We start from the raw sequence: 22,080 nt of genomic DNA, 5'->3' as shown, positions 1-22,080 counted from the left end.
TATATATATAAGCAAAAGTAAAATTAAAATTTGTCCCTACTTTGAGGGTCTAAAAGCTAAGGTATCTTGAGTTCATGCATGCGGATTAGTTAATTTTTCCACTTTTATATGGATAATATTCTCATCTTTACGTAGGTAGTGGTACCGTTGTCAACATGTGATTATTTTTTCATAATATGTGGTGTAAAGGTCCCGCATGCGTGCAAATTGCTTATTTATTATAATTCTAATTCAACCAAAACAAAAAACTTTGACGGTCAAATAAACTAGTAGTAAAATTGCCTCATAAAAATTTATACCACTATTACGTAGTCGTCACTAATGATAGCCTGATAAGACATAAACAACCAGTATAATATCATAATTTAATATCTCCACCCGGATGCATAACCATCAGAAAAAACAATTCCAAAAATTATCAAATTACAAGCAACACAGAATAAAGGATGGTAATATCTAGCTAGCTACATCTTATACCATTTCATGCCAAAAAAACACCATTAATATTATATATGCAAATCAGCAGTATATACTCCGATACCCTGTTGAAGATGTCGCTCTCAATTTCCCAATCCCGCAGTGTACCTCACACCCGTCGAAGGCAGCCACGTGTTCCCTATAATGAACTGAGACACTGTAAAATTACTCGCTTGAGCCGACGTATTAAACGCGTGGTAGCCGGGCCATTTAACCCGGGCCCCCAATCCAGAGCCCGGCCCGTAATTCATATACTCGCCGTAGTAGAGCGTGCCGAGCGCGAAATCGCCGTTCCACTCGAGCCAGCCCTCGGGCCTCACGGCGCCGCTGATGTAGGATTGCATCACAACCGTGCGGGAATACAGCTTCCACGGCCTGCCTAGATACGTCTGCGTCGAGTTCAACACATCCGCCTCGGCCGAGATGTTGCAGAATTGGATGGAGAAGCCCGTGTTCTCGACGGGCTCCTTCCGCCCCTGGGCCGTGATCGTGTTCTTCTGGTTGGGGAGGCCCTTTCGGGCCTGGATTTGGCAGTTCTGGAACACCACCGCGCCGTCCCCGAATATGAAGTCCACGGTGCCCGTGATGTGGCATTCCCGGTAGAATTGGCGTTGGGAGTGGGCGTAGAGAGTGTCTTGGTAGCCGTGGATGGCGCAACGGTATAGGACCGACAGGTCCGAGTCGGACCGGAAGGCCACGGCCTGGTGCTTTTCCGGCCCGGCCGTGTTCTCGAACGTTATGTCCCGTGCTATGAACCCTTGCCCTTTCACAGCTGCAAAATATGCATAATTGAGTATTTTTTATTTTCATCGCTGTAGTTTCTACAAATTGTGAAAATAACTAAGAGCTTTAAGATATTTCAAGCCCTTTTAGCAATTAGTGTAAAAAATTAACCGATAACATTTTTATACTAGTGAATATACAAGTTACAACGTCACATGCACATTTCTGTCCAAATTCATGATAGATACTGTATCAATGTTGAAACATGAATTGAGTGACGACCAGGTATGGGTACATATTATGAAGATTTTTTTAGTCCCACGTATCGCATATTATATCATTCACACAAACACTTAAATATTTCGAAATTTCAATAAATCGACATCCCACGAGACCTGCCCCATGTGCAAAGTACATGGGGATGCCTAATCTTCGATTCATATATGCGAAGCAATAAATTCATGCGTTGGCCCCTCTACTGTGATGGATTGATGAATTAGATTTTTGATGCTTATATGTAACGTAATAAGTCCAACTCCAACCTACAAAAATTGATATCATTAAATGTACCCAATGATTTTATCTTTTCCTACAATGGAATTAATTTTTGGGACGACATTTTCTCAGACACAGTTTGGTAGAATTCAATTCGATCATAAAGCATGCATATGCATGCCTGTTACAATCCAACCAAACAATATTCAACTGTGCAATTTTTTTTTTCTATTGTCTAGGACATACTGTTAACGGGACTGGTTCAAAATCAAAACTTTATATTGTGAGAATTGTAAGAACTCTTGCATTGAACCTATAAAGTAATTATACTGAATTCTACACTCAGCCGTAACTTTTATTATATATCAATTGAACTAAGCCATACTACTTATATACAAATAAATTAAGAATAAAGTTGAAGATGTTACCAAATGTGGCCGAGCGGTAGGTGGTCCAGCCGTCGATGAAGTTCCGATTACCCGAAATAACCGTAGCATTCACCCCATCTCCAATCATCATTATATTCCATTTCTTCTTACTTATCTCCACATATTCCTTGTACACACCTTTCTTCACGTATATAACAAATCTCTTGCTACTATGCTCCGGGGCTGCACCAATAGCATCCATAATGCTAGTGAATTTCCCGGTGCCGTCGGCGGCCACCACCACGTCCGCAGTCGCGGCTTGGAGGAGGCGGCGGTCGTTGGGTTTGAACCAATCGGGAAAGTCTTGGGTAGAAATTAGTTTCCTACCGCCACGGCCGGCGCCGGACGGGGGAGGGGTGGTGGGAGTGGGATTAATGTTTGAAAGAATGTTGTAGACTAATGAGGTGACTTGGTCTAGGCTGCCGGCAACCAAATCTCGGACAATGCCGTTTGTGCCATCAAAGCCTTCTTTGCAGGTATCTTGATTGATCAGCGTTCCACTCAACCATGTTTTCATATCGGCCTTTACATTTCCGGTGCCATTATCTTTGCCTGCACACCACATAAAACCCAATTTTTACAATTTTCCTTAAATTGTATATGATGCTTTACATATCTAGCTATTAGGAATATATCACACATGAGTACTTCTATTTAATTTAAAAGTTATAAATTTAATACATTATAAGTTTTATGGAAATTTTAAATATAAGAGGATTCCTATATTATAGTATCAAATAAAATCTAAATATATAGTAGTATTAAATTACTAAAATATCTATGAAAATTAAAATAAGCAAATATCTATAGACATATCAAAAATTTATAAAAAAATACACATTTGTACAGTAATATAGGTACGTGTATATATATATTCAATTGATTTGGTGATAAAAAGAAAGCCATAACTGCGTTGATCTAGTGGTAATTTAATTAAATTGTCTAAAACTAATAAATCTCAGGTATAATTCCACCGTCGCCCAGTTTATAAGCCGCAACTATAACCTGTGAATGCTCGTAGCTTTTGTGGTATTTCTTAATTTTAAAAAGACGGGAAACATGGGCATAATCCATCACTCCCAGTCCCAAATAATAATAATAATAATAATAATAATAATAACAACACAAAATAGCAAATTACACTGGATTATTTGTTATTTTGGCTTAGACTGTTTTGGTGAGCCAAGTTTTTAATATATGAGGAGATCCCACTTTCACGCCAACTCAATACTTTTTGCACGGTCCCTTAATTGACAGGGGACCTTTTAGCTGCAGTAATAAGTCCACATCTAATAGCCGATGTTAGCTTCTTCCATTTCAAAGTATTAAATACGTTCGATGTTAAATTTAATTTGCTTCTTCTAAACAGGGGACCTCTATATTTCTTTCTATTTCTGGTGTAAATGATTTCACATTTTTTTTCCACACGAATATCACTATATATGTCCCACAGAGATAATTATATTACATGAGATACTTTTATGAAAGCTCCCATAAATACTTGTGCGTGTGTGTGAAGTCGAATATATATAATTATAAAGTATACAATTATTATTTCTTGTTTAATTCTTCACCGCATGTATCAATCCTATAGCTAAAGGTCTCACTATCAGGCTTTAAACACCCACTTTTTTTTTCTTGCTTCGTTTCATGAAAAGATTAGACAAGGACTAAAGGCATGCAGCTGTGTGATTGAACTTTACAAAAGAGAAGATGTGAAGAAATTACCATTGGGATTCTGTGAAGCAGAGATGGTCCAGCTCAACTGGTCCACGGAGAGATCCATCAAATCGAGGCAGTCGGAGACGGCATTACTCAGCCGGAAATCGCCGAATGCGCCGGAAAACCGCGACACTATGGACATCACTTGCCGGATTATGTCGATGGTGGACCTCACCGATCCCACAAATTCCGACGCCGGAACCTTCAAGTTTCCAAACTCCGACGCCTTCTCACCACTCGCACAGCTTAAAATCGTCACTACAAACACAAGTTTCAAGAAATTTGACCCCATATATGCAGATATATCAAAATTAATTGATGAATCTGCTGCAGTTGGGAGAGTTGGGAAAGCGGGCGATTCTTAAACGTAGAAAAGGATTAAGAGCATATGATATGAAAATGGTTAAGGGGAGTGAGAGAGAGTAATTTGCATGAAAGAAATGGTCAATATTGGATTTGAAGAATGTTTGTGTAATAAATAGACTGGGTTGTGTATTTATATAGGGTTAGGGGCTTATAGGGGGCAGGTGGAGAATATTAAAGAAGGAAGGTCTCTGCTTCGGCATTCGATATCAATGCTTCTCATATTTATTTATTTTTGGGCCGATTCATTCAAATTTGCTCTATTTTAATTTCGCGCGGATGGATTTTTTAAATATTTTTATAATAAGCGTCGAGATTTACTGATTTAGAGGGTGTTTGGCTGAGCTTATAAGCTCCTCAAAACAGCTTATAAGCTGTTTAAGAGCTTATAAGCCCATTCAAAGTGTTTGACAAAATAAGTTCTTAAATAGCTTATAAGCTCCCAAAAAATAAGTTCCTCTACCCCAACTTATTTTTTTATAATCTCATATGCAACAATCATTTTACAATTATTTTTCAACTACTCCCTCCGTCCACGAAATGAGTACTCATATTTCCTTTTTCGTCCGTCCACGAAATGAGTACTCATTTCCCTTTTTGGCAAGTGTACCCCACACATCTCTTTAATTAATACACTCAAAAAGTGGGACCCTTAAACTATTCACACTACACTCCATACATTTCTTAAAATCCGTGCCGTTCACAAATGGGTACTCATTTCGTGGACGGAGGGAGTATAATTTATTATTTTCATCATATATCATTCAAGTTCATTTTTCTTCGATTTTCTCTCTCTAAAAAAATATTTTCTCTCTCTAAAAAAATATTTTCTCTCTCTAGCTTATAAGCTCAATTATCCAAACACTTTGAAAACTTATAAGCTTTTAAAAATTACATCTTATAAGCTCTTGAAACATCTTATAAGCTCCAAGTGCTTATAAGCGCTATAAGCTCTCGGAGCTTATAAGATGTTTCAAGAGCTTATAAGATGTACTCCCTCCGTCCACCAAAGATATGTCAATTTTCTTTTTCGTTCGTCCACAAAAAATATGCCACATCCATTTTTAGTAGTAGGGTCCACACCATTCCACTCACATTTGAAGTGTGACCCTTACTCCACTACCAACTTCACTCACATTTTATTAAAACTCGTGCCGAAAGTAAGTGGCATATTTTTTGTGGACGAAGAGAGTAATTTTTAAGAGCTTATAAGTTGTCAAAGTGTTTGGATAATTGAGCTTATAAGCTAGAGAGAGAAAATATTTTCTTTTGATTTTAGGGAGGGGAGGGCCAGAGAGTTTACTCTAAGCGGGTGTTTGGCTAAGCTTATTTTAAAGACTCTTTAAAATAAGCTTAGCCAAACACCCGCTTAGAGTAAACTCTCTGGCCCTCTCCTCCCTAAAATCAAAAGAAAATAATATTTTTAAATATTATTGTGTAGTATATGTTAATAATTAAGTAATGTAATTTCATTACTGAGGTGTCATTTCAAGACAATTTTTTTCAATTTTATTAAAGGATTTTGAATTTCGCTGAAAATTAGAAGGTGGTAATAATATCATTGAAAATTTTCAAAATCAAGTTGGATTTGCAAAATATGACAAAAGTAAATATTATATTGCAATTATGTCTTTATCCTTTTTGTGACTTCTCATGTTTGATTATTGTCTATAACATTACTATTATCAGTTTGCATATTTTACTGTATAAAAATACATTATGCATATATGATATGTTCAATATAATATTTTTTTTAAATAAAACACGAAGTATTATATAAAAAAAATATAACAAGATATTTCATTTGGGACCCTCTCATTTTATTTTATTTTATTTTTGTATGTTTCCTACCTGGTTGTAAAGTTCTTTAGTATATATAATTGTACAAAAATATTTTCAAACTAGAATAAAAGTTATGTCTATATATTTGATTATATTACAAAATATATTTGCTATTAAAAAATTATGTCTGAATACAAAATGCAATACCATAATTTTTTTTGAAAAGGGGAGTGATGGGAATTTAAGTCTTAAACTTTGTTGCTTACAAACTAAAATCTTACATGGAATTGGACAAGAACGAATTTAGTAAAAAGTATTGGCTGGCCTCCACGAATGACTTATAAAACATTGAATAGAAAGATACTGAACTAAATTTGAAAGAAAGTAGAATAGGCACTGTTACAAATTAACTAGAACGAGTAAAAGATATGAGTACATATTTTTTACCTTATCCTAATATTATATTTATTTATTTCTATTGTCTTTCAATATGGGTTGCGCATTTGTAGAGAATATGAGATTCTTTTTTTTTTTTATCAGATAAAAGAGATTTCATTTAGTAAAAATCAGAACGGATCACCAGGTACCAGAGGTACCAAGTGTACAGAACAGAGGTGAAAAAATATTGGGTTGGGCAAAAGAAATAACCCCAACCAGTACAACATCACAAAGGATCACCAAAAATCGGACTGTCTTGTCTCCAAACCAATCTCCAACCCACATCTGAATCAAAAGCAAAATAACGAAAGAAGGTCTAAAACTGGATCAGCAGCTGAAACCCGAACTTTAGCAGTCAAATCCTCTAACAGCAAAAAATCATCTTCGAAACTCTTGCTCCTGCGTTGGTTGATTCAAATCCGAACGCCAAACCCACAATCTCGCCTTAATCTCTGCCATCATTCTTTCTTTGTTCCAACTTCCTTGATTGAAGATACAATTGTTTCGAATCTTCCAAATGCTCCAAATCACACACAACCAAACTCCAAGGAAGAATTCCACATCCTTCTTGCTCCCCAAATTCACGAAAGCATTGAAATGTGCTTTGGATTTAAAATGAAAGACTGCTTGTTTACCTGTCCAACGTAAGATTTCTTTCCAGATTTCGTCAGTTTTATGGCAAAGGAAGAAGAGATGCTCAATGTTTTCTTCTTTCAACTGGCAGAGGGGACATAAATCAGCCGCCGAGTGTGTCACCACTTGTCTCCTCCGAAGGTTGTCCATCGTTGCGATTCTGCCTTTAAGAACCTTCCAAGCTGTGGCGATGACCTTGGCTGGAACTTGAGCTTTCCAGATCATAGCCAGCTCCTTTTGGACTCCGCAAACCTTCGACCATCTCCTGTTTTTAAAGAATGTCTCGTAGGCTGTCTTGACGGAGAAAACACCGCTACCTGCTGCCTTCCATCTCCAAGCGTCCATTGAACCTGCATTCAGCCGAATCTTGCAAACACAAGACCTTAAAGCACGAAGCTGCTCCAGATCTCTTTCCCTCAAAGTCCTTTCCCATTCGAATTTCCACTCCCAAGTTCCTTCAATCCATTCCCCCATGCTACTAACAACACCCTCTTTGTTGGAGTTGAGATGAAATAATCTCGGAAACAAATCAGCCAGAGATTTCTCCCCCGCCCAAATGTGCGTCCAAAACCTCACTGAGTTCCCATCTCCAATCACTCGCTCAATATTTTCTCTCACCCCTTTTCCAACCTCACCCCTACTCAGTCCCACTACTTTCCTCCACCAAGCCGACTTAATCAATTTATTTCCCTCAGCCCTAAAACCCTCTCCATCCCTCTCCAAGTCCCCATGGCAAGATTTAAACACCTTCACCCACAACAGATTTTTCTCTGTCAAAAAATGCCAGATCCATTTGGCCATAAGAGCCGAGTTAAAACCACCCACATCTTTAAAATTGAGCCCCCCAAAATCCAGACCAACACAAAGCTCCTCCCATTTTACCCAATGAGATTCTGCCTTGTATTACTAGATACAAGGCAGAAAACATTCATTCGTGGAGGGGAGGCCAGCCAATGCTTTTTCCCATATTCGTTCTCGTCTAATTCCATGTAAGCGTTAGGCGATGTGTGTTTGGCGCCATAATACCTTATTGCATTCTTGTGATTATGTTTTTTTCATATTCGAGTGCGTTTACTTTGGAGCTAATTGTTAAAATAGGACAGTAACTTTAAGTCGTTTTAAAAAGATAATTATATATATTATAAAATTTAAAAACGATGACTATATATTATAGAATTTGAAAATGAGGATCATAACTTCCATTTTTACATTTACACTCCTATTCAACACATCAAAATGAGAACTATAGTTTTCATCACGACCCGAAATAGGAGTGTAAATGTAAAAAAAAAAAAAAGCCATAGTCCTTATTTTCAAATTTCGTAACATATAATCCTCATTTTAAAATTCCGTAATATATAGTCCTATTTTTTTAAAAACACTAAAAGTTACGGTCCTGTTTTAACGATTATCTCTCTATTATGTCCTTATTTTTTAATCTATTTTAATGGTAATAATGTAATAATCATATTGTTGATATTATCCTAATCACAAACATATAATAATCACATTCCAATCACACTTCTAAATAAGTTTGAACTCTTTAAAATAACTCATTATTTATATATAGATGATAATTTTCAAAACAAACATATCCCCCGCCCAAAAAAACGCATTGAGAGAAACAGAGGTTGGTAAGATCATAATATCAATTAATAGTGTTATTACCCTTTCATAGAATAATATTAGTAAATATCTCAAAAAAAAGAGAATAATATTAGTAAAATTAAATTACATACAAATTTCAATTGGATAAATATAAACAAGTTGCACGTCATCTAATTAGTTTGCAAATTCAACTAAGTATTTCTGAATTCTTATTCTTAAAAATTTCTTACTAAATTCTATCCATCATATATTATTATTTTAATTTCATATATTAGTATATATTAAAAGTTTTGAATATAGGTCATATTAAATTAATATACTAAACAAAAAAAAAATAACCATCAAAATGAAGATTTGAAAGAATGTAAATACTTAAGGATATGGTGAATTATAAATTAAATCAAATTTTAAAAAACAAGACACTTTTCTTAATTAAATTGAGATTTTATATAAAAAAAGAAAGAGAAAACATAACCAAAAAGTCCTTGAAATCACAAGAAGCAGACTAATTAAGAGCACGAACCTCGAAAAAAAAGAGCTCGTCTAACAAAATAAATCAACCAAGATGCCTAACAAATACATCAAGAGAGACATCACATGACATCCTTAAATAAACGGAAAAATGCAGCACCCAAGTGTATGACAAAGACCCCCAGCCGTAAAAATCACATACCAATAAAGTGTATCAGTTGTGGGGTGGGTGTCACCCAACTCCACTTCATTTGACCATCTCTTGTTGGTGATATTATTCATGGCACGGAAATTATCGTTGTTGTTGTGATCACAACAACACAATCCCTCGGCTTATAACCCACCTCCACCGCTTTTCTGAGGCGACATTTTATGTTATCTTCAAGCACAAGACTTGTACCATGTTGCACATGCTCACGTCTCATAACCTTTGGTGGGGCGACCACATCTGTGCTTCGGCGGCGCCTGCGAAGTCTCAACTAAAAGTTGCATCCCCTGACTCACTTGTTCCTCCAACCTGCTAATTCGACTAGCAATTTCCAGCTGATCCGTAGTAGAGGGAGTGGCTACCTTCTCCACCACAGTTCATTTCTTTTTGGCATGAGAGTTAACCTCCTTAGCTTTACTGTCCACCATGTTGGCAACATGTTGAACCTTTATTGTATTCTCTAGACCTTTTAATCTATTATCTTCCAATCGATCTGCAACCCCACTCCCCTCTTCATTGTCTTGCGGATCAGTAGCATGCCGGGCCCCTCTTTCCTAATCTCCAACCGTGATTGGTTGTTTCGTATCACTAGCCCCGTCTCCTCCTTAATGGCATCATCCGTAGATGACGCCCCAAAATCTACATGAGTCATCGTAGGGCTGTGGGTCAGATTAGCAAGTTCATCAACTGAAGTTGTGCTGGGGACCAAGATGGCCTGGAGATCGTCCAGACCAGAAAGCGAGGTGTGTTCTTGCTTGGTTTTGGGATTCTCCATGTCCACGAGCGTTGCAACATCCGAATGAGCGGTAAAGCCATTTTCAGTAGGGATATCATCATTCACACTATCCTTAGGCTTCCAATCTTTAGTTTTTCGGGCTGGAACAGTTTCTTCCATTGGAGGCTTGCCATCAACAATTCGTATATCTTGCAGAACGGCCTTCGTTTTAGTCTTCAAGCACTTATCCACAGAGTGCCCCGTTATCTTGCATTCAGTGCAGAAAAGCGGTAACTTTTCAAAGCCAAACTCCACGTAAAAAGAGTTTTCATCGAAATCAATGAGGATGGACTCTTGTAGAGGAATCGCAAAATCAACCTCGACTAAAATACGAACATAGTACCCCACGTCACGCTGCGCTGAAGTTCCGTCTAGCTTGATTGGTGTTTCCAGTGATCTAGCGATTCCCGTAATAATTTTTGGATGCCAGTACTCGACAGGAAGGCAATATATGTGAACTCAAACTTGACACAAAGATGAAATCTCCTTGTATGTGTCGAAGTTTCTTACCCAATCTCGGACACGGATCGTGCCCATCGATAATTCCCAGACATTCTTGTGCTTCGCAAGCAGTTTATCTTCGTTCGTGCTGAATTTGATAGTGTGAAACTCTTGCTCATAGGTATTAATTTCCAAGTCCCTTTGATACACCAAAGTTTTTGAAGTTCATGATGGCACTACGCCATGGCGTGCTGAAATTCCTTGACCTGATTCAAGTAGAGTTCGCGGGGGATGGTTAAGGAGATCCTGTCCCCGTACTTCTCTGGCTGAAGAGCTGAAAATTTATGCACAAGCATGTCCGGCTTGCGATCCCTGTTAGGGTTTTACCGTGATCGCATAACTAAGCTTAGCGGGAGTGGTGTCCGGCAGCGTAGCCCCGCTGACATAGGCACCCACTACTGGTACCGCTGTCTCTCACAGATCGATAATAGCGGGAATCAAAACCCTAGGGGGAGAGGGAGCCCTAGGAGGCACAGTAGCAGCCACTTGGTGAAGAGGACCGAAATTTGTAGAAACCAGAGGAAGGTTCAAACCCTTGTTGAGAGAAGGTATATTACGGCCTTGTGCCGGCGCCGGAGAAACCATGCAAGCGGCAGGAGGCGACAGATCTAGGGCAAACCATAGGGTAGGAGATGGAGAGTCATATATATATATATATATATATATATATATATATATTAATAATAGGTAAGAGGAGTGTAAATATAAAAAATGGAAGCTATAGTCCTCATTTTCAAATTTCATAACATATAGTTCTCATTTTTAAATTTCGTAATATAAAGTCCTCTTTTTTAAAAAACACTGAAAGTTACGATCCCGTTTTAACAACTAGCTCGTTTAATTTGATCGAAAATGAGATAAAATATATATTTTCCCCATTTTTTCACTATTTTATATGTTTATTATGATAGAAAATTTTCTCCGAGCAAAGTGAAATATTTTCTTGAGCAGCTCAGTTTCGCTCATTTTTGTTCGAAATGTTGAAAATATTACTTTAGGTAGTGGTGTGAAAATATTTTCCAACATTTTCTCATCTTTTCATTTCTAATAAGCATATAATAAAAAATGAGAAAAAAAATAATATTTTCTCATCTTTTCTTGTCCATCATTTTCCAATGAAAAATTTACAACCAAAGTAAATGCACCCTACATGTATACTTTTATCTTAAGTTCACCTTACTTTGAGTTCTCTTTAATTCAAAATTTATCATAAGAAAAAGATGAAGAAGAAAAGATGGATAAATGTTATATTCCCTATCTTTTTTTTTATCTCATGTTCTTTAAGATGGAAAACATAGTTTATTACATCAATACCAAAAAAAAAAACATTATCACATTAATCACCTCATGATAATATTATCATGAATTTGAGTGAAAATGAGGGAAAGGGGCTACCCGAATATTTTTTCAGCTTGCTCGGAGAAAATTATCCTTATTACAGAACATGTGACAATGGTGAAAATATATGTTTTCCACCCTTTTCTATCAAAGAGAGTGCACATTGATAGAAAATGAGAGAAAAAAAAATATATTTTTTCACCACTTTCACATGTTTATTATGATAGAGTATTTTCTTCGAAAAAGGTGAAATATTTTCGCAACTCATTTTCTCTCTAACGTTGAATAATATTATCTTTGGGTAGTGGTGTCAAAATATTTTTCAATATTTTTTTCATCTTTTCACCTCTAGTAAACATATGATAAATTTTTTTTTTAAAAAAAATCATATATATTCTCTCATTTTTTTTTTCTTATCCATAATTTTCTAATGAAAATTTTACGACAAAAAATGCACCCTAACTGAAGAAAGATTAAAATGTATTGGTAGTTATATATGTTATTAGAAAACAAATAAATTTATAGAGTTAATATGCTCAATTAGCCCTTCTTGTATAAGAAAAGGAAAAAATGTCCACCCAAATAAAAATATGGAAAAACTAGCCTTTTTAATGTAAATGTACAATTATACCCTTAATACAGTTACACACTTTTTCGTAAAAGTGTGCAATAACGTAAAAGTATGTAATTGCGAAAAAGTGTGTAACAGTGTAAAATATATTGTTACACACTTTTCCAAAAATTGTGTAATAATCGCGAAAATCGTGTAATAGTGTATTTACACTGTTACACACTTTTTCACAAAAGTGTATAATAACGTAAAAGTGTGTGATTGTGAAAAAGTGTGTAACAATGTAAATACACTGTAAAAAGTGTGTAATAGTGTATTTTACAGTGTTACACACTAAAATAGCATTTTAGTCAGATATGCTATTATTTCCATATTTTTATTTGTATTTCCTATGACTAAAAGGTTTTGGCTACATTAGGGTGCTGCCTCTAAATTTATGTCATTCTAAGCTATGTGTACTTAATACTTCCTCTCTGTTCCATAGTAGTGTACATTTTTTGTCATTTTGATACGTCTCATAAGAGTGTGCATTTTTCTTTTCTGGATAATATCCCACCACAAGCTCTTTATTTTTTTACCTCTACTTTATCAATATATTCATAATTTTATCACACATGGCCCATCACAACTCCGTTAATTTTTTTTTATCTCATTATCATAACACTATAATAAAAATGGGTCCCTTCTTGCACTTATAACACATTCACCTAACAATTATTAAAACTTGTATCATCAATAATCATGCACACTCTTACAGGATAGAAGGAGTATAAAAAAGTCTCTTGTTCACAATATATAGATTACCTATTATATATTTAACTTTAACAACAATTGTCAAAAATAATATATTATATATTTAGAAGAATATATTAATTAATTCACTATATACATATTAAAACTTTATATAATTTCATCTTTCATAGCTACATTAAAAATTTATCTCAAATTTGCTTTACTTTTATGTTAAATGATTAGATCCTAAAATATGATAAGAATATATTCATTCTTTAGATATACATTAAAATTTATATAATCTCACGTTCCATCGCTACATCAAAGATTTGTATATCGTTTCATACTATTTATGAAAATAACAGTTTCATAAATTTTTGGGTATTAACTTTGTGGTTTCATATTAACCATGAAAAGAATTATTCTATATTTTTTTTATATTAATTATATTATATCACTGTGAAATTTTTTTACAATTATTCAATATTATCTATTGATAATGTAAAGTTCATTAATTGAATGAAATGCAAATACTTTGCTAGTATATATATACTAATAAAAGTGTAAAGGTCTAACAAGTTTTTGAGGCCGTGAGACATGTTCATTTTTTATTTTTATTTTTGATAAATTACACAAGTAAATAAAGAAATTTATACAAAAGATCGCGGCATTAACCACCTACTATTAGGCCAACACGCGCACACCGAAGCATGTTCACTTGAATGCAAATATTGTTGCTCACGTTTAGCTAGATATGCTACGGATTTTTCAAGCCTCAAATTTGGGATGAGTCTCCTCGACCTTTCATCGCTACTTGTGTTAAATCATAGTATTGTCTTTTTGTATAATGTATTTCGTTGTGACGAAAAACGCTAAAATGTAATTAGTTTTCACCGTCAAAAACAAAAGGTATAGAAACAAAAATATGAGGACATGTTGAAGAAACAAAATAAAACATATGGCGAGATTAAAGGATTAATAATATTTGAGGAAGGCAAATCTAAAGAAAAGAACAAAATCTTTGATGAAGGCGTGTGGGGTATACGAGGTGGGGTGTCGGTTAGAGAATTGCATTCGCTCTATTCTATTGCAAGTATCAAGTCAAACTTTAGAAACGCGGGATAGCCAAACTTTTTTCACATTTTCCTTTTTTCGGAATTTAGAATTTTCTGGCAACGTTCTTTTATCCCAATTCCCAACTCCCTAAGAAATTCGAAACACAATCACCCGAGGATGGAGGGGTTAGGCTAAAATTAGTTTAAAATTTTTTAAATACGAATCAGTTAACATATATGAATTTTATGTAGAAAAATGCATGAATTTATTATGTAAATATCTAAATTTTGAAAGTCAAAATTTTTGCTACATTACAAATTCGAATTCAGAATTATGAATTCATCCAACAAGTTGATGAATCAACCGTAAATTTTGATGGTTCAATGGATAAAATTGATTTGTATTTCATATTTTAAGATGTGTTTTTATTTTAGTTCTCACGAAAATATGTTGTTCTCATTTGAACTTAATCCTATATAGATAATGAAATACGAAAAGAGAACATTTTATATTGCTATATAAATTTGTGATTTTTATTCCCTTTTTTTTCTTAGTTAATTTTCAATGCCGAGTTTGAGTCAATCATCCTCTAGTTAATGTAAAATTATGAACTATTAATAATGAAAATTAGTTTATTTAAAAAAAATGAAAATTAGGTTATTTATAGAAGATGAAAGAAATTTAGAAAAAAGAATGTATAGATGTGATTTTTTTTTCGTGCTTTCAGTGTAATTGTTGAATCAATTAAATGAACAACTATTTACTATAGTAACTAAGTGACTGAGTTCTAATCATAAGCTCATTTAAATTCTACTTGGACAAAACAAAATGAATTGTACGGACTGCCAAAAAAATTCAGACTCCATACTAAACAAATTCAACTCTTTTGTCGACAAATCTTAGGTCTGCCCCTGCGAACAATGGAATACTTTTAACATAATTTTATTTTTTAAAATAAATAAATTTTCTAAATTAACATTGTAAATAAAAGTTATTATTCTTGAACTGTTTAGAATTCGTTTCTTTTTTTAAATGTCCAAATTCAACTATTTAATAAATGAATTGAGCTTGAACTTCAAATTTATATTTCGAGAGCTGAGCTCGAGCTTGATAATTGTTCGCTTATTTTTTTTTAACACGCCGTAAGTGTACGTGTGCAATTGAGTATAACAGCAAGCAAGGTAGTATCCACATAAATTGATTCCTAATTAGTATTACTCTAAACTATTATTCTATATATGGAAGAGAGAGAGAAAATAAAGGTTGAAAATAAATGAAAACGAAAATAAAATCACACAAGCAGGAAGAAAGAAAACTATGAAGAATAAATATTATGTCAGGGCTATGGTTTCAATAGATTCAAGAAATCAGATAAATTCAATTCAATCAATCAATGACAAGTTCTTCCTAATACCATCTCAAATCTAGCCTATACTCACTCCCGTGGCATACAAACCGTGGATTACATGCAAGACTACCGTCCCCGAATCACTCTTACTCCTAAAAGTTCCTAAGGTTAAAGTCCTCACACTGTCACACAAGTCTCAAGTTCCTTCGACTAATATTGACAAACATGTTACGTACGTATTCTTAGTTCAGACAATAATAACATCTTCTGATATCAAATTAATGTCAATAATCATGCAAAATTAGTAGTCGATCAATAAAGCAAACAATAAGCACAAGAGCACGAAGATGATAAAACAAGTCTTGATTAATTGCATAAAATATAGTCAGAAAACATCAACTGTTTACTACCAAACCCTAAGATAAAAACGTACTAGCTACACATAAACATATTGACGAAGCAGTCATTTAGCTTCGCGCAAATAATAGTCCTTTGCCCACAGATACACTAGTTAGCAGCAAGTCCATGATCGAATCCACAGGAAACTGATTGTAATTCCTTCAGTCAAGGTGTCATACTAAATAAGGGTTGATATTTGTATCCTGCTTTGACTACTCTCGTGGGCAAACAAATAACGAAAACTAAACTCAAATAAAAATGTGAACTAGTCAAAAGACAAAGCAAACCTGACTTGGACTTGACTCATTAAAAATGAACTTCACTCGGTCATAGGTGCAAACATATTCCCTGATTCTGGTGGAACAACCAGAATTTTTTTCCCCTGATTCTAATGAAATTGAAAATTCTGCTAAAACTATTTTCTCTTATTCTGATAATTCTCCTTAGTTCAGCTCCGGTTGGAGGAACCAGAATCAAGGAAAAAAGTTTTGGCAGAATTTTCAGTTTTGCCGGCTCCATCAACCAATGTGATACCAGAGCCAACAGTTGTTCCACCAGGCCTCCATGCAGTAGAGCAATTTTGAGCCCCAACAACAGCAGTCTCATCCTTCAACATCCTCTTTTAAGAAAAATATGCATGTTTTTGTTCAAGCGAGCAAGCAGTCGATGGAGGCCTAGAATATCACAGTTAAGCGCCTTGAGACAACAATCGGGCAACTCTCGTGGACCTTAAATCAGTTACAACAACAATAAATGGGGGAACCTTCCCAGTCAAGACCATCAACCTCGTCAAGATCATGCAATAGCTATTGTCAAATAAGAGGCCTCGAAGCTCAAGGAAGAAGAAATCCAGTCTCATAAAGTCGAGCGCGAGTTGGATAGATTCATACCCTTTCTGAGCTGGTTGAGGAGAGGATTAGAGTAGGCCACCTATGGTAAGGGCACAACACACAAAAATGAATGAGTAAAACTGTGGGTGCGATCAATTTGGGTACCACCCAAAGTGATCCACATAAGCCACCACTAAAGCAAAATAATCCATGTAACTTTATTTTATGTATTAGCTTGGGTATTGATGAAAAGGTTTTGGGTATGCTAAATTTGGGTGCGACAGTCAATTTGACGTCGTTTGATATTTTTAAAAAATTGGGAAGTCGAAATTGAAGCACACTAAGGTGAAATATAACCAATTGACGGTACACCCAAAAAGTCATAGCAAATTACGATCAAGCGGGCTGGATTGGACCGGCCCGTCCATTTAATATAAATTCGATATGTGATCCTATTTATTTGAGTACAATTAAGTATTCTTTTATTTAATTTTTGAAATTGTGAAATTTACAATGTTAGAATGAATACTTAGCTCAAATTATTTAATATCAACAAACTAAATTGAAGAATCCTTTTTATTAATTGCACGTACATCTAAGGATCCTTTTATTCTGTTTATATGATCATACTTATTAAATTGAAGATTAATGATGAAATTTAATAACGTGGAGATGAGGATTTATTTCAAATTATTTTATATGATCAAATTAAATTAGAGAATCTATTTATTTCAAATACAACCAAGTATCATTTTATATAAGTTTTTAAATAATGAGATTTAATAATCATTTTATTAAGGGTAAATATCATGAAAACCCCTGAACTATACTCATTTTATCAAAAATACCCTGAAACTTTCGAAATATTTTCTAAACCCTCAAACTATCAGGTTTTTATCAAATATATCCTGCATCTATTTTTCGGTTACCAGAAATGTGATGTGGCTCTCCGGATGCCACAATGTAATTTATATTCTATTTTTTTTAAATGACATGGAAAAAACAACTTCGTTTCGTACCATATTCTGTCGTGTTTATCCCTAATTCTAGGTTATTAGCGTGAACAAACATGATAGGAGTGAATTTTAAATTTCAGAGTGGATTTTTTTTAAACGATATGGTACGAAACGGCGTCATTTTTGCCATTGCATTTTAAAAAAATTGAATATAAATTACATTGTGGCATCCGGCGAGCCACATCACGTATTTGGTGACCGGAATATAGATGCGGGATATATTTGATAAAAATCTGATAGTTTGAGGGTTTAGAGAACATTTTGAAAGTTTCAGGATATTTTTAATAAAACGAGTATACTTCAGGGGTTTTCATGATATTTACCCTTTTATTATTATGTTTATGATTAAAAAAGTTAATTATTAAAAAAAATCATCAAGTTTGACCAAACTTTTTATTTTTGACATTAATAAATTGTTCAACAATAGCACATTTTTTGGATTTATAGCAAATAGACATTGCCAAAAAAAGTTTGAGGACCGAAATTAAAATAATGTGGCCTGACCTTTTCCACATCAACGTTCAAATACATGATAGATTTGATGCCAATGTGGGGGGAAATCTATTTTTCCGAGATCGTCGATTTTTGTCTTGCGCATGTGTATTTTGTTAAAAAATAAAAACATTGCAACAATTTATGAAATACTATATCTGATGAATTTGTTTGCATCTTTAAATTTCACATTCTTTTTAATGTCTCTAACAAAATGCTCCTCGTTCCTTTACATGCTCCTTTTGAAGTGGCTATAACTTTAGGCAACAATTTCTCAGCCATCCAATACTAAATTAATTTAGAAAATCTGAAGTACTGTTTGTCATTACCAATTCGAAATTTAAAATTAGAATCTCAAAACTTGATCGAAGTTGATAAATGAAATGAAACCACACCCCTGACATATTAATTGCATGAGTAGCAGAACATGCATGGACTAGGTTATATATACTATAGATTAAATTATATATAAATCGAAATATATTTATTTAAAGGGGTTATGACCAAAAAATACATGAACTTTGAAAAAAGTTGCAATTTTCACCTCAACTTTCAATTGAGCCTCAAAATACATGAATTTATATTTTTGTTGCAATTTTCACATAAGTTTGACTTTCAATGAAATTAGAGCTTAATTGACAGTCGGAAATTCACCTGATGTTGATCTAACTTCTAATGATAATGAGTATTTAGAAGCTCAGAGGTCTAAGAAGACAGAAATTAATATATTTGACTTGATTTCAATTGTCAATTAAGCTCTAATTTCGTTGAAAGTCAAACTTAAGTGAAAATTACAACAAAAATATAAGTTCATGTATTTTGAAGTTTAATTGAAAGTTGAGGTGAAAATTACAACTTTTTTCAAAGTTCATATATTTTTTTGGCCATAATCCCTTATTTAAACTACAAACTTTAATACTCTACAACTAATAGCTGCTTAGCAGTTCTTCTTTTGACTTGAAGGCGCGGATCCATTTAAATGCTATGCACAAGAAAACAATGAACTGATATACTGAGTGGCCATCAAAATCATGCAGTTGAATTAAGGGGTATTGGCCAATAAATACATCAACTTTCCCAATTTTCTAGAATATAACATCACCTTTAGTTTTTGCTCCATAATGCACCACTTTTATTATTTTTCTGATTTCTCCCAAAAGAATTTCTGAAAATTCTAAAACTACCCCAAACATAATCAAAATTACAGAATAACCCCATAACAATAAAAACAAGACAAAAACCCATATTATGATTTTAAAACAGTTTAACAATTTTATCAGGCCCAACATGCTTCCGTAACACTTCGAAATAATTCTTAAATTAAACCAACATTATACCTTCGTCGACTGGTCTTCTTCAGGAGTCGGTCTTGTTGCGTTTTACGGCTCGTCTGCCCACCTGGCACGCACCAACCACACACTCGCAAGAGATGGTTGCAACCCTTCTCCTTCACTAAGTGCCGACTAAATAATATGTTGGAAAAATAAAGAAAATATTTTTACTCAACCCGGAATAGTTGGACAAAACTAAGCGTTTATAGAGGATTTATATAATAATTAATTTATTTCATAAAAACTCCCCAAGGGAGGAGACTAACTTGTTCAGCTACTCATAGTAGCCAATACTTGTGTACATAAAAATAAAAGGAACTAAACTTAAAACGAAAAACTTTGAAAACAAAAAATTTAAAATTACAAAGATAATTTTTCTAGAGAGAGGAAGTGGTATATGAAAATGTGTTGTGATTTTTCGATGATCTTCTTCTCTTCAGCACTTGTGGTTTTATAGAGGTCTGATACCCTCTATAATTGCTTGGTAGTTGGCCTTGGATGCTTTCTTCGTGGCCAGCTTGCTTGAAATTGACAGCCACCTTCTTTTGTTGGCCATTATTGCCGACACTTGTTGGTGTTGTCATATGTGCTAGGCCCTTGCTTTATCGTTTTGTGATAATGCTGGTAGGGGCCGGCTGCTTTCTTTCCACTCACATTTGTCCTGGAGCGCTGAGTGGTCCTCCTGTCATTCCACCCACTTTTGTCGTTTCTTTTGTGGGTGCGATCCTTGCTGTGAATCACATGATTCACTCTGTTCTGTCGGCCACCTTACTTTTTTGGTGCCCGAGGGGTCCTCCCCTTTGGAGTCTGATGCTTGTCGTGTTCATCAGACCGGAACCTCCTTCTGTCAGGTTTCGGGAAGAAACCTTTGCCGAATTCTGGTTCTTTCTGCGACGAACATTGATCGCAGATTTTCTCGATCCACTGGCCCGAATGTGCCATGTTGCAGAATTTGCGACGAGTCTCTTTGCTCCCCGCCATCTTGTTGTCCCAAATTGTTTGCCGTTTTTTCTCGAAAGATTTTTCGGCAAACTCGGTTGTTGTTCCTGTCATAGTGTTGACCAAGAACGTTCCCAGATCTGAACTCTGAAAGAATTTAAATCTGGACTTCATTTTGTCCATCTCTGTGAGACAGACCCAAAGACCCCATGCTCGTCTCGTGGAGATTTGATCCTCCGTAAATGTTGAGGCGATTGGGACTTGAAAATCAGGAACTTTGATCCGGTTCAAGGCTCCTGTATCTGGTCTCCGAAGCTTGATGAAATGAAAAGCTTCATAGACTCCTTTTCCGACAGGTTCTGGAGCTGCACTGAAGAAGTATAGTTCCAGAACATCTCCCCGTTTAAGGGACTCGTTGTTTTCCCAGGCTTCAAACACCGTCCTCTGGATCCACTTGGGTAGACCCTTGATTTCGTTGAAGGCTGGGGCAGTGGTATAGACTGAGGCCAAAGCCCCAAACTCATACCATTCCTTGATGTGATTTGGATTGGCTCCCGGAGTTGTCCAAATCCTAGGGTATCTCCCTGCAACATCAACCCGGCAATTTCCCGGATTAATGCCCTTCCTCGTGATGAGTTTCTCCCACCGGTCTTGATACATCTGCCATGAAGGAGAAATATCAATAAAATTAGTATCAATCTTAAGTTGGCCAGTCATCGGCCTAAGATTGATCTCTCCCTCTTTTACCCCAGAGGTGGTGGGTTGACATGTTGATTCAGGGAGTGACCCCTTAACAACATCTTTTCCTCGAGCGTCCGGCTGTAAAGCCATTCTCTCAGGACTTGTGCTAGGGGTACTTGAATCCCCTGCTACAGGTAATCCGCCCTGTACGGAAAGCATTGCTTTAGCCCGGTTTTCACGGACAACGCGCAAGAGCGGCTTGCTGAGTACTTCCTGAAGATTGAACATCTTCATGAAGCAATCATCGATTTGGTTGGATACTTGGGCTTCGTCAGCCGCTTGTATCTTTCCAGCTTGTTTAGTGTGTAGTACACACTTCTGCCATTCTTGTTGTAGCAGCTCTAGACTTGCAAAGAGCTGCCCCTGTATTGCCTCGATGGCCTCCACTTCAGGGAGCTCCATCCCTTGTAAGGAAATCTGCAAGAACATTCTGATCAGATTTCAAAACGACAATATCATAATCATAATATTGACATTCGGCTTGCCATCTAAGCAATCTAGATTTTTCAGGCTTAGATTCAATCTTTTTTGTTAAGAAAGCTTTAACGTTAGTGTTATCTACTTTCAAAACAAATTTCTTAGCAAGTAAGAAAAGCGGCCATTTTTTAAACGCCTTTCGCACTGCAAAGAACTCCTTTTCGTTGATGTGCCATCGCACAGCTT

The 22,080-nt window shown here is 35.3% G+C and overlaps 1 protein-coding gene across 1 annotated transcript; it reads right to left on the bottom strand.

Moving 5' to 3' along the window:
• Positions 1-399: 399 nt before the first annotated feature.
• Positions 400-4,457, bottom strand: LOC131021418 (pectinesterase/pectinesterase inhibitor PPE8B-like). Its single transcript, XM_057950603.1, has 3 exons — positions 3,852-4,457; positions 2,124-2,675; positions 400-1,249 (listed from the first exon to the last, which is right to left on the bottom strand). The coding sequence occupies exons 1-3, from the start codon at positions 4,135-4,137 to the stop codon at positions 561-563; spliced, it is 1,527 nt and encodes a 508-aa protein (XP_057806586.1). The 5' UTR covers positions 4,138-4,457; the 3' UTR covers positions 400-560.
• Between the last annotated feature and the right edge of the window lie 17,623 nt (positions 4,458-22,080).

The sequence above is a fragment of the Salvia miltiorrhiza genome, chromosome 4 (assembly GCF_028751815.1).
Source record: "Salvia miltiorrhiza cultivar Shanhuang (shh) chromosome 4, IMPLAD_Smil_shh, whole genome shotgun sequence".
NCBI lineage: Eukaryota > Viridiplantae > Streptophyta > Magnoliopsida > Lamiales > Lamiaceae > Salvia > Salvia miltiorrhiza.
This window is presented reverse-complemented; position numbering and strand designations above follow the sequence as displayed.